This window comes from Amblyomma maculatum, chromosome 6 (assembly GCF_055883805.1).
Source record: "Amblyomma maculatum isolate TAMU_Amacu chromosome 6, ASM5588380v1, whole genome shotgun sequence".
In the NCBI taxonomy this organism is placed as follows: domain Eukaryota; kingdom Metazoa; phylum Arthropoda; class Arachnida; order Ixodida; family Ixodidae; genus Amblyomma; species Amblyomma maculatum.
The window spans coordinates 25,129,944-25,143,685 of NC_139349.1; the positions used below are offsets into that span (position 1 = coordinate 25,129,944).

The 13,742-nt window shown below is 44.3% G+C and overlaps 1 protein-coding gene across 5 annotated transcripts in view; it reads right to left on the minus strand.

The window, feature by feature from the left end:
* LOC146185284 (protein couch potato-like) overlaps positions 1–13,742 on the minus strand; it is a 142,910-nt gene that overhangs the window by 20,013 nt on the left and 109,155 nt on the right. For 2 of the 5 annotated variants that reach the window (XM_084606227.1, XM_084606230.1), the window contains exons 2-7: positions 10,222–10,299; positions 7,566–7,619; positions 6,562–6,624; positions 4,023–4,164; positions 1,691–1,747; positions 39–175 (exon numbers count right to left, since the gene is read on the minus strand). In XM_084606227.1, the coding sequence (XP_084462353.1) occupies positions 39–175; positions 1,691–1,747; positions 4,023–4,164; positions 6,562–6,624; positions 7,566–7,619; positions 10,222–10,299 (531 nt within the window). The remainder of the gene's footprint in view (positions 1–38; positions 176–1,690; positions 1,748–4,022; positions 4,165–6,561; positions 6,625–7,565; positions 7,620–10,221; positions 10,300–13,742) is intronic. The other 3 variants (XM_084606228.1, XM_084606231.1, XM_084606229.1) reach the window with 2 other exon arrangements.

The following is a 13,742-nucleotide window of genomic DNA, read 5'->3' on the forward strand; positions in this document are numbered from 1 at the left end:
AGAGTATCCCGGGAACGCACTGTATCACGTGTACTCACGGGCAGCTGCGCATGGAGGGCCGGGTGCATGAGAGCCGCAGTGTGCAGGGTAGTGGTGACGGGCACTTCGGCGTAGGAGAGTGGGTGGTGCGGCCAGCCGTCATGGGTCCCCGGCAGCAAGGCGGCGCCGATTTCTTCTGTGCATGACACCGCTCACAATCGCAACGCAACACAAAGAGAGCGTGCACACGTACATTCCAGTGGTACAGTCGCTGCCATTGTCATACAGTTAGAATCATAAAGAAAAGTAGGATTATTTGCACAGGGACAGAACCTGCAAAATTTATTTTTGTATGTTCACTCTTTGGCGCACTGCTATTGATTGGTGCCACATTGGACATCTTAAATATCAGTCCGTCACTTGCTCTGATAGTAGTAGCAGCACCGACCAATGGCGAAACAGCAAAGTAGCAAATCCGGAAACACATCGTGACGGAGTACGTCCCAACTACCCCAGGAAGCGGAGAACGATCAGGATGTTTCCAGCAGTTGTTCGCCCGTTTCTAAAAACTTAAAACTCCTGAATATTGGCTACAACGAACGTCTTGTAATGAAGCCTCGGTGACAGCTTCTTTAGTTATTCCTGCTAAAAGTTTCCAAATCTACGACGTCTGCTTTATTGAAGAAAAAATAAAACATTGGAATAACCTTTGTAATTTCGTCTCATGATGACCGTTCTTTATGTCTCTAGTGTGTACATTTGGCATATTCGTCAGCTGCATGTCTATAGTTACTTAGTCCTATTTTCGTGGAGAGCAGCCATTCCAGTGCGTCACGGAAGTTTTAAGCTGACATTAGCGGCACCTCACTACGTTGTGAGCACCCCTGTTTTCTGGCAGAAGTGCTTAAATAGTCTGCAGACGCATTGTCCATTTAGTTGTATATTGCTAGCAATTGCAAATGGCAGTGAATAGATAGCTTATATTTTCAAAAAAGGCGTCTTCCGCTGCATTCAGGCTATACACAGTTGAAAATATATCGATTGTTCATCATATTTCTTCCACCGCTGCAGCGCTGGTTTAAGCTGCGGTACTTTGGACGTAAGTAAAAGGCAAAGTACATTCACTATTTTAAGGTCTAATTGAGGGATATGGAAACAGGAGCAACATATAGCAATCATGTTAGGGAGCAAAATCATGTAGTATATAAGTTGAGGTTCTTTTTTTTTTTGTATATATAGTTGAGTCCCGCTACCACGAAGGTGGGACATAATCTGCGCACATCCACTTAAACTGACTTCCTAAGCATTGTATCTCTGCTCATGGATTGTCAGTCAGCTCTGATCTGAAGAGAGCCGCTGACGAGTTGTATAATTTCCGCTCCTCACGAGTATATACGCTCTGGAGTATATAGTTACGAGTACATATATATACTCGTGAGGAAATGGAACCATGCAACTCATGTATGACCGCTATAGCGGTCATGCACGAATCTTAGCAGGACTTTTATCAATGTCGCTAGCTCAAGCTTAACTCCATTCATATTTGGAATGCGCAAAACTTTTCACGTCAAGCTCCAAAACTGCGGCATGCATTTTCAGAATTATCGCTTGTTTCGTGTCAAAACTGAACCCTGTTAATTTACAGGCGTTTAATTTCTGCTTCAGTTAGTGCTAAATCGATATTGACTACACACTTGCAGTATATATTTACCGTAATTTCCGTTATACAGTCCGCGTCCGTTGTACAGTCCGCAGGCTTCGATTCTGACTGAAAAAAACATTTTTCCTAGATTGTTCGCATCCGATACATATACTCTGTTTGGGAATTTTACGCTATATTGGATGATATTGAACAAAGGAATACTGTATTGTCCATGCCAAAATATAATGCAAAGACAAAAATGTTCAGCTTTTAATAACGTGTATTTTGCAGGCTGTACATCGGAATTTGCGGTATGTCTTTATGATAGCAGCGGTAATAGGGTGACTAACGTTACGTACCCACTCACTGAAACGGCAAAAAGAATAATTAAAACTGATACCGCATAGCAAGAGGCAAAGCCTGACAAAGTGTAGAACAGAGAGGTGGTGAAAGTGCAGCTGCACTGTTTCGCATGCGGCTTGTGTGTTGACAGCAGATGTGACACCAGACACAATAAAGAGAAAGGCGCAAATAACAAGACACGCTTGTAGACTCGGTGAACAGGTGTGCTGGTGCTGAAGAAATTTAGACCTTAGCGCTATCCTCGAATGTTTCCATCGGAAACAAGCGAAATGGTAAGTGCACAAATATATTCCAGTTCTAATGCTTCCAAGCATTCGAAACTTTCTTGTTCAAACATCGTGCCACCAAGAAATCAACAGCATCATTTTTAAAGACTGGGGGGAACAAATGTATTTTCAAAATTTGGTACACGGATATTGTAAGCGCAGGAAGTTCCTATCCGCTTGTCATCTAGGAAACATTCGAAGAAAAGCAATGCTACTTAGCGCTTGCCCATCGTGAGCAGACCGTTCCCAATATATCTGACAACGTGTTCCAAACATCAATTGCAAGGTGGGTGAAAAGGCCTGAGAGAAGTGGCAAAGACAAAATGACTGCGAAGTTTTGTGCACACGATGTGCCATTCCTGCATGTGCAAGACCACACTGACTCAAGAAATAGCGGCCATGTGTGGAACATTTGTGAACAGAATTTGTTCCCGTGAAAAAAAAAATTACACTCAGCACACTGTTGCCAGACAGCCTTGAAATGAAGAGAGACAGAGAAAGAGATAGAGATTGTGAACAGCATTGCAATATGCGCTGGCTTCCTGGACAACGCATGCCACCAAGTACGGCGATTACAGTGATCGTTAAAATGGCGGTGTGACAACGCTTTCTGTTACACCCAAAAGCTAAGTCACCACTTAAATTGTTAACGTTCACGTAGTGGGGCCTTGCGCTGTACAGAACGCTCGCGCAACTTTGAGACCACACAAAAGACAGGTGTAAGTGCAGCGGCCCGCAGTGACCAGGCGGACGGCTATTCCATGAGAGGGGATCAAAACGGACCGCAACCCAATGTAGCGAATTTTGTGAAAGCAATCTTCGTTTCCTGTTTTTCAACACTGTATCCTTACGCTTTAATCTTTTTTTCACAGCAGTAAGCTAATGAAGTAAATCCTGCATACTGGTGCGTCACAATTTGTCGGGGACATGCTGTTGTTATATTTCCTATTTCTATTTGGTTCACTTTGCCGGTGCCGAAGAATGTATGCCTGATATTTTAGCGGAAAGAGCACCATTAAAATTCATGCTTATCAACTTATGGTCACTGCTTTCGGGTACCTAATGATGTAAACATGAATCAAAAAATTTAATCGGCTGCCTTAATTTTTTTTTTTTTTTTGCTTCTTCCATTTCACGTTATATCAAAGTTCGTTGGGCACATACGGCACTGCCAATAGTAGGATGGAACCATAACTTTTTGCTTCCTCTCGGATCAATAGTCTTTATCTACGGTTTAAAAAGGCTGTGACGGTGCAAAACTCAAATGAATTAGCGAAAGCAAACCACAAGCATGAAGCTCTCAATGCGAACACTTGTGTGCTATGAGACATCTAGTTTCCCACTCTTACGTGACTCCTGTAACGTTCTTTCTCCTTGCGAGCGACACAATTATTGGCAAATTATAATTAAAAAAAAAGAAACTCTCGGCAACCGCACGACCCAAAGAACTCTTCTAGTATGGTTTCCATTACCTGCATCACATGAAGTCTACACTTTGATCAGCCAATTCGTGACCAGCAAGTGAAACACAATGCCACTTCAGCGTTTCTGTTATTCTCCTCGCAAAATGCCAGATAGCATTTCCCCGACGTAAGGCTCCAGGAAGTGTCCGTTGACTGAACGGAAAGAAGGGATAGAAGCGCGCCTCTACGATCGAGATGCGGCGGTCAAGCCGTCCGGCTGCCCTCTGCGCTGCCATCGTTTCTCCGTAAGAGCGGAGGAGGAAAGAGAGAGAGAGAGATAGTCGTGTGCCGGTGCCATCGGCTACTTACGTCCCGTGATAGGGTGCAGGAGTGTCGGGTGCGTGGCCGCGGCGGGAGGAGACTGCTGTTTCGGTTTGCTAACCTTTGTGTTGCTCTTGGCGAACTCGAGCCGGATGGTCTGCGGAAGATCGGGGTCGAACCGCACGCCCTGCTGCACGCGCCAAGGGCGCAAAAGCAACAAAGAGAGAGCGTGTCGATTAAGATGCCACGAGCCCTGCTCACTTGCAATTGGATATCAAGCGCGCCTCGTTAAGTCTCTCCTGCGCACATTTCATTAATAGCTTCATCAACAGCTTTATACGCAAACGTTTAGTAAATGTAATGCATGAGAGCCGTTTCTCTACAATTTTTAATGTGTCTGCTGTCTGTGAAGCAATTTAATGACCTAAGCATTGATTCATTCCACTGTTACAGCTGGCGCTTGTCTTAACCTTAAGCATTAGCAAGCTTTATGAGCTTTCTAAGCTAGGCAATAGAACGTTTTAGCATGGCTTTAACAAACATCCCTACAGTGCCCCTTACTTTAGAAGAAGAAAGCAATTTGTGCCCAGACGGGTACACTTGAGCATGGCCTGCTGGCAGCTGATGGCATCGGCACCATCATCACCATGTAAGCTGCTTGCACTGCAAACAAAGGCCGCGCGCCAGCTGCTGCCACCCTGGATGTCCCATCTAATAACATGACTATGCCGGTCACCGCCACGTCAGTCTTCGCGCGCAATTCATTCCGTTACTGAGTTGCTCTGAAGAGCCAGCAATTAATTATCTCATTTTATGGCACATATCATGTTCACGTATATATAGTGGCATACTGCGCAGGTATACGGCAGCATTTTGTTAGCATACAGTATACCCTGAGGAAGGGAGGACAGCAAAGCGAAGAACGCAGTGCATCCAGCGTTGCCCTGCGTTCCTCTGCGTGGACTAGGTTCCTGTTATTTTAGGTCACCATTATTCTGAAAGCTATGATAAAACAAGTCGGTATAGGCCTCTCGCATAGCGAGGACGTGCTAACGTAGACGTGTACCGTATCAGCTCTGTGCCTGCAGTGTATGTGCAGCAGCAGTGGCGCAACCCCACCTACAATCTTCGCATGCGCCGCCGCACACGCTACAACCCTATGCTTGTACATCTCCGCAATGCTAAAGCTAAACAAAGCCGACGACTGTTTTCACTATTTTTAAATGAACTTTTCTTACGTTCTAGCTCTCCGTAACACTCCCTAACTATAAAACACATTCAGCGCCACTTCTGCAAAGACTGCAAAAGCAAATCAAGCATTCGTGCAGTATCCATTCGCGTGGCTAACTGAGCGCAGAGGCGTAGAGCGGCCAACAAGACTTGGCACTGTAGACAGCGCTTATATCGGGCGTCAGTATGAGCTTCATTAAAGTCTCGAGTACGCCTGGCGCGAATAATCACCGGCCTCATTGGCCATGCGGCGGCCGAGTCCTTCAGGTGGAAAGCTTAATGAAGACAGCCAGCTCGCACTGGCGGCCGGTGGATGCCGATAACAAAGTTGGCGCCGCACCGCTGCTTGGAGGTGCGCGTGGTTGCCGCGTTGTGGCGAGGCGCCTTAGTGGCGAATGAATAATGGCCGGCAAGCGCTGCCAAATTTGAGCGCATCATCGCGCGTGGCACCAGCTACCGCGGGCAGAGTGAAGACTCTCGCTTACGTTTCACCCTCCCTGCTGCTCTGTGCGCTGCGAAAACTTTAGCGACGCTTTTGGCGGGCACCTTAAAATAATCGTTTATCTAGCGGTGGAGAGTCTGGTTTTGCAGGATCGTAGAATAATGCGACGTGTCAAACTCGTTCCTAAACGCTATTATATTATATGCTAGCTACGTTGTCTAACGATTCATGAAGCTTCGAATGAAGAACGCAAGCGCATTATGATTAGCGCTTTGAGAACTATACCAACCTTCCAGCATATAAAATTAACTTTGTCTGACTGAGTGCAACCAGCACACACGGAGGTTGTGCTAGGTATACACTTGCTCGTCATGGCTTCTTATTATCACGCTTCAAAGAACTGAACTGGTCAAAATAACTAGGAGAGTAAAAAAAAAATGAAATTTGAAGCCTACACTTGGCGAATGAACTGCACTTCCGTCCAAACAGGCATGAAGTTCTGCGTATGATACTACTGAGATGCATCTCCCAAATTCTCCCACAAAGCTCAACTTTTGCTTTATTTGGTATCACTCCTTTTTTAGAACTGCAGCAAGTGAATTGCGCGATGAAGACGATGGCCCGGCCAAATTTGTCAGTATGCGCTTCCATAATGCATATACTGAAATTTTTCTTCGTTCCGATTATTCTTACAGAGGTAAGTCGGAGATTTTTCCTATGAATAGAATAATTCTTATTCTCGAAGGTAAACTGTCTTCAAAGCACCCCCGACTACAACGCGTCACGTTTTCATATACTGTTTCAATAGCCTATCCGCCCAGGTTGCCATACAGTACCTAATAAAGTGTGCTCAGCCATCGTAAAGTTTATCCCTCGAAATTACCAAGAGGTTAACACATGTTTAACTAAACTTACTTGAAGCTCCTGCTTGGCGGCCTCCGCTCCCGCTCGGGATGAAAACGTTACAAAACCTACGGGCTGCATGCGAGAATGAGAAAGAGAAAGTTGGCATGAAATAATGTACACTATTATTAACAATAATTGAATCTGGTAGTCTATATTTTGCGCCAGTACTCTGAATGAATGAATTTACACTCAAAAACGTCCATCCTGTAGCAGTAATTGAGTTACACTTTTCGCGATGAGAGCAAAACCCAACCGCTCATTTAGTCCTACTTGCTTTGATTTCAGCCACTGTTTAAACACTTATCCAAAGTATCCCATACTGCTGTTTTCATTGAAGTAAGATGAACAGTTGGGCGAGTTGGTATAATTTCATAGTGGGTGGTACAGCGCGAAGACACGAAGCACAAAGAAGAGAAGCACAACAGGCGAGCGCTGTTGTGCTTCTCTTCTTTGTGCTTCGTGTCTTCGCGCTGTGCCATCCACACTGCTGTTTTCATATGGTTTGTACAATTTTTGCATAATTTATGCATTCTTCCACGTTAATTGCATAGATGTATTCAATTTCATATAGCTAGGCATAGCTAACTATATTATGTCGAAGTGAGCTGTACTACCTTTTTAATCTGTAAGTGCTATCATGATGTCGTATTCATGTAGGCAAACAAGCCATAATTTTGTTGGCAAATTTTTATAGTATGCCGTGATCTCTGTCAGTCATTTTCATTGCTTTCTTTTTTTTTTTTTTTGTCTGCGTACCCATCACAACGACAGTGAGTGAACGAATTGAATATCTGTTAAGGAGTCTTAACTCCCAGTCTATAAACTCTATTTCTTCAGTCCAATTACTCTGACCACATAAGTCTGCGCTCAAAGTGTCTTAAGTGTTAAAGCGCTGATGGGAACGTACGACAATACATTTATCTGCTTCCTTCAGTTATTTTGTTAGATCTAGCGTAGAATATGGGAAGGAAATAGCTACAGACTGGTGCAGAGACTAAATCAGTGGAACTTACCGAAGAAGTCTTCCCGTTCTTTTGTGTGACTTTCAGCAGAGAACCTTCGTAACCCTGAAACGACAAAAAAAACTTTAACTAGTTAAAAAGACCTGGCACTTCCTTTATTAAAGTGCCAATAAAAAATGTGGCGCTGGCGGCAAATTTGAAGCCTCAAACCAATTAATTTTTTCACAGTGAGGAAACTTAAGATACGGGTGGTACTTCTGTCTTTTGCACGCAGTTAATTTTTCAAAATTCTTATGTATAAAATGCTATATGCCGCTTTCTAGAAATGCCTAATGATGGATTCTTCACACCTCTATTATGTAGTATAGGCCAGTCGTACGAGTATTGTAATCGTCGCTGAGTTGAGCCGTACCAAGGACATGAAATAACAGCACATGACAAGGCAGCATGTGTCAAGACAGCACACAAAAAACATCTTAACAAAACTTCGCCGCAACACATGGACGTATCTTCTGAAATTAATGTTGGCACCTCGTGTTGCAAACTAGCTTTTCAGGTCAACCGTGGATTGCCGGTCAAGAAAAGCTCTCAAAATGTATGCCGTCATAGAGCCATCTGCGACAACTTCGCCGTAGAAAACAACCATTCATCGCATTCATGGTTGTTGCTTGTAAACTGAGCGGAACGCAAACACGTTAAGAAACATGGTTAAGCAATTCGTGACAACATTTCTCATGCATGGGACTTTGCTTAAACATGAAAAACGACGTGCACATTGCGCCTTTTGCCGTCAAACAACTCGTGCGAAATGACATACTTTGATGACAACTTGTATTGTAAGACATAACTCATGCAACTCTTAAATATTTACGTCTCTTGCGCATATATATGTGGGATAACAATAATTTTTGCGGGCTGACTTACATGCGGGTACAGGGAAACACTTCGCCAGAATTGCGCTTGCACTATCTTTTAAGCATGTAAAATAAATTACAAAGCCGCAAAATTTTTGCAAAAGTGGTAAGAATCCATACCTTTAGAGGAACAAAAACCAAACACACAGAAAGAGAAATAAACAGGACGAAGTGCACGAAGTTAGGGCTGCGACTTCAAGAGTCGCGATATATCTTGCTACATTAGCTGGGTTGGGGCCCCTGTTTCAAGAGGTGATAGAGGGGTATTTTATTGCAAAATCAATACTAATTTCACTTTTCAGACCTTCGCGTAGCGAGGCGGCAGCTACCATTGACCTTTAGCGTGACCTTTGGCGCGCCGCCAAGCACAGCTGTGCGAAAACAGGGGCCCCAACTCGCGCCGTCAACTCGCGAGGCGGTAGCTACCAAACGCGGCCTAACTCCCGATCCGTCCGTGAGGGAGCGCTACAGCCGGAGTGACGTCATCCCATCTGCCGCAAAAACAGCGCTCCCAACTCGCGCCGTCAACTCGCGAGGCGGTAGCGACCAACCTCGGCCTAACTCCCGCTCCTACCGCAGCTACCGCCGGGGGTGCAACGTTGGATACTATAGGAGGTGGCCTAGCGGCAGGTGGCACCAACGCAGTCTCCAGGGATGCTTTCATTTCTCCTGGCGTAAAGAATGCCGTTGCAGCCGGTGCCGGAGCGGCAGTTGTACATTCTGCCTTAACCTCACCCACAACCAACTATATCGTTGCAGCCACGGCACTCCTTGCCTCGCTACATAGAATAACCGCAATAAACAATAGTTGAACCATATGCCGTGGCCAGAGTGAATAACTGTATAACCATAAGCATAACCACAAGCACCACAACCAGCTATACCACCAGCTGAATCTAGGCGTTGCCATAGCTATTGTTTTCGCAATTACCAGGCTTAACCAAGCTAAGCCACTGCCAATTTCTTTTTATGGATATGAGCACACTCCTTTAACGCAGTTTATGCTAGGACAAGCGTTGGATATTCTGCTGCCTTTTCTCGTCTTTCCTTTATAAACACTTCCAAGCACATTTTCAAATGTCACCTTTTACATTGTCAAAGCGAAGAAAGCGCCCCTCAATGAACACGCAATATTTCTGCGTTTTCTGTCTCCTATTAAGACATAATCGAAAAATTCCACGCGTTAGTATAGCGTGAATGGCACCATCCAACCGTCATCCACGCATTCATTTCGAGAGCACGAAAACGTACAACATGGGGCTTCCTCCCAGGTTAATTAAAAAGAAAAGAAACGTGAACTGGTGTGTGGTCGTCTTGCGTATTAGTAAAACCAATATGCACCGATTCCCAGCACAGCAAGTACCATGATTTCCTATATGATATTCAGTAGGTTTTACATTTTTATTCTTGTGAAAAGTAAACATCAATGTGCGGGCGTACTCGGCTAATGTTGCTCCGCAGCACTCTTTGCTCTTCTTTTTTTTTTTTTTTAAGAGTGAATGTTGGAGGGGGCGAGGGGGGGAGGGGGGGCTATGTTCGTGCAAATGCGTGGTTTCCAAGCCTTCTTTGCGCTCATGTGTGGAATGCTGGTCGCGTTTTCTTTATTCTTGCTTTTTTTATGCCTAAATGCGCAGCTTGACGACCTTTGCGCATAACTTGTGAATCCGAGCAGCGCAACTCTCGGCGCTGCAACTCCACGAGCCAACGTGATGGCATGCCAAGCCGAACGACTCTCTTTCTCTGCCAGCACAATAAACATCTTCTTCAAGACATATGCTCGGGAGTGGACAAACCTTGTAAGCACGGAATAGTAGGTAGAGTTCCCTGGGCTTCGCATCCATGGGGAGGCCACTCACGAAGAGGGTTCGTACCTGCGAAAAAAAAGAAAAGAATTCTAGAGGGAATGCATAAATTCCAGTGCACGCGCCCATGTATTTCCGTAAGAAAATTTTACGTGTCACAAGTATTTACGTCGTTTATACAGATAATTAAACAGATAATTAGCCATGTCACGAGTCTGCATAAACAGTCGTATAATTATGTGCATTCCATCTTGATTTAGCCTATCTTTATGAGCTGAGAACAATTACAAAAGAGAGCAGCTCTGCGATTACGGCAATGCACATCTGAGTGTCTAGGATTAGATATCCCAGTTCCCCAGTTTTGCGTCGGTGCAGCTGGTACAGGAAGAGAATCCAAAACACTGCCCGCTGCTCGCCAGAGTGTAAGGCAGCGCTGGCTGTGTCATCATACGAGCTTTATTATTCCGCGAGTCTCCCTAGTATTCATCTCGTCGGCATCACTCCAGTTCAGACCATAAATGCTTCAGCCCACATCACGGACTCATGTGCCATGGTATTGACAGTCAGATGAAATCATATGGAAATCTCGCGGCATGAAATGGTGACTAAATGATAAACCTTAGTCTACGTTGTGAGCCTCACTCAATGCATGAGTCATGAGTTAGTATTTTCGCACCAATTACAGGAGCGAGTCTGTCATCATGAGTCTTATCCTGCAAGCCTCTTCGTCTTCTTCCATACTAACGCGCTCGAGCAGTCCTAGTCTCAGAACAGAACCGGTTTCTTGACGACGCAAACAACAGGTGCAACACGGCCGTACAAATTTAACTCCGGGAAGAAAAGACAGATTCCAAGAAGATGTCTCATTGAGTCTGGTTCGGAAAGCCGTCTCAGCTGCGGCTGCAGCCGCTGTCCTTCGCCTAGAAGCTATTGTATAGAAGGTATCGTGATGGACAAACGCTCGGTGATAAGCTAGCTGGACAGCGCATCAGTCAGTACCGCTTCACACACATCAGTATGGCTGGGCTAACAGCGGTCGACGTGTCTTCAAGACGTTGTTGTTGTTGTTTTTTTAGTATTTCATTTTCCATGTCTAACGGTCTTCGGTCTGACTGATACCGCACAAGTTCTTTCCAAAAATGTGGTATGTGTTGGAGAAGCAATGCAGTATAATTAAATTCTGGGTCAGTTGGTACATGTTCTTGAATAAAAACCAGTCAGAAGACGGAACAAAGAGAAGAGAACGAACCACACAAACAACGACTCTGCAGTCCTTCGTGTGTGCCTCGTCTCTTGTCTGTGTTCCGTCTTTTGACTGGTTCTTGTGCGAGGAAAAACAAACGTAGCAGTTGCTTTTGAGGACCTTCCGAAAGGGCTTCAATAAAATTAAAATCTTGTAGGATCACAACATTCTGGCCATGCTCGCTGCGGGTAATGAAAGCCTGACGCGTTTCAGTGGATTCTTTCACGTGTATTTGTAAAATTATCCTGCAATTAGGCGACTGTCCCAATTGGCATGGTATTTCTAATTTCAACGAAACGGCATAGACGAGAGAGGCACAATATGATGTAACTTTCTGATTACTTTCGATGGTATAGTCGTAGCTCTTCCGTGTCAAGGTACACAACTCCTTTCTCCACAATTGTATTCTAATCGTAGGCCTGGAGCGCGGATAGTGACTTCCAATCGTAGACAGGAATCAGCAGCCGAGCCAAGGTTGCTCCATGGAGCAATTCGTGTTGCTCCGCCGAACTGGCTTTTTCGAACGGAAATTTGCGTGACGTATGGATGCTTCTTTCCGCGACGAGCAAGCGTCCTCGTCTTACTCTGGCCGGGTTGCCATTATTTCAAAAGCGGATTTGGAGCGAGTGCCTTCTGCCGGATTCCAGCGCTCTGTAGTGGAGCGAGTGGACTCGATCCAAGTCAGCGACTGGAATTCGATATTTATTTCACGGTGACAATAAAAGCTGGTTTCTAGATTAAAGTGTCCGTTATGCAAACAAGTGGGACAATAAAGATGCACCAACGCTGAGCCAGACGATGCTGTTTTATATTCAGAATACAATATAAAAAGGTAACCCTATGTTTCTCCAACATTTCTGAATACGCGGGCTTGGTAATGAGTGACGATGTTTCATTGTGTTTTTCAATGAACAATAGAAACAATAGAGGATGAAGATGAGTACATATATATATATAGAAGATGCATGAGCCCATCGCTCGCCATAAATAAGCCATAGATAATATGTGGTATAAGCCTTTTGAAAGGAAAACAATAAACCATTTACAAATTTCCAACTGCGTTAATAGAACAATTTCTATTGGCTACTTATTTCCAAAGAGGTTATCGCACCGGTTACTGGCAGAGATCTGCTTTCCGCAATCTATTAAAGCATCGAATGTCGACATACTGATCTACAGTTTCATAAGATATCAAACATACTTACAAGCAGCTCTTTCCAAACCGTTTAGCGGATATATATGAGACAAAGAAATATTATAGCTGCGCGCCTTTTATTTAAACCACAAATATGCATTTATTTCTGAAAATTATGACATCAAACGCGCCTTTCCGAGTGGAGCTGACGTTTTTCTGCTTTGAAGCTGCCCAAATCCCTCCAAAAGATGTGGGCATGATGACATCCCGCGGCAAAAAATGGCGCGCTCGCGTATTATGTCTCCTTTTGCACTCATTGTTCACCGCGCGTCTATACGAAGAATTTCTCAATGTACATACAAAAGGTATCCAGCCAGCATATTATCAACCAGCGCACAATAGGCATATAATGCGTAGCAGTGCACAGGAAAATCTTACTTCTGGCGAAAAGCCGGCAATGGTAGTTCCTGCAGTGTGTAATAGGTTAACAAAAAAAAACGTATATTGTGCACAGATGCCTACGCCACAGCCGGATGAGTAAAATTTGTGTTTTTTTACCCAAAGTAGCTTAGTTTCCCCTGCGGCTCGCATCAGCTGAGGCTTGCGATGTGACTGAACTTTCGACGGTAAAGAGATTTCTTCAGACTCATTCTTTTGAAACCTAGTCTTTCTGTTCTTACTTTCGCACTTTGCAGTGAAAATCCCTAGCAGTTAATCCCTAAAATCCGTAAAGCCCACAAAGTTTTTAATGCTTCTAAAATTGGTCGACTTTTTTCCAAAATTCTATTCTGAATATCGGAACCAATTCTGAGAGTCCATGACTTCGGCATTATACAGGGGCCACCAAGATGCCATTCTGTAGGCTCCGCAAACATATTTCGCTCGAGAAAAAGATGCGAAGAACAAGCACATCAAGGCGCATGTATCACCCTTCATGATAAGGGAGCACATTTCGAAATTTGCACTACAATACGGTAAAATGAAGAAAAAAAAAAGAAGTGTCACCACAATATGCGGTGGCACTTTATCGCATATTTATGTACAAAAAACAGGCATACTTTACTGTCCCAACATTGCTGTCCTTTGTGAAGTTTCGAAACAGATTAATGTCGGTATTGCCTGTCACGTAATAAC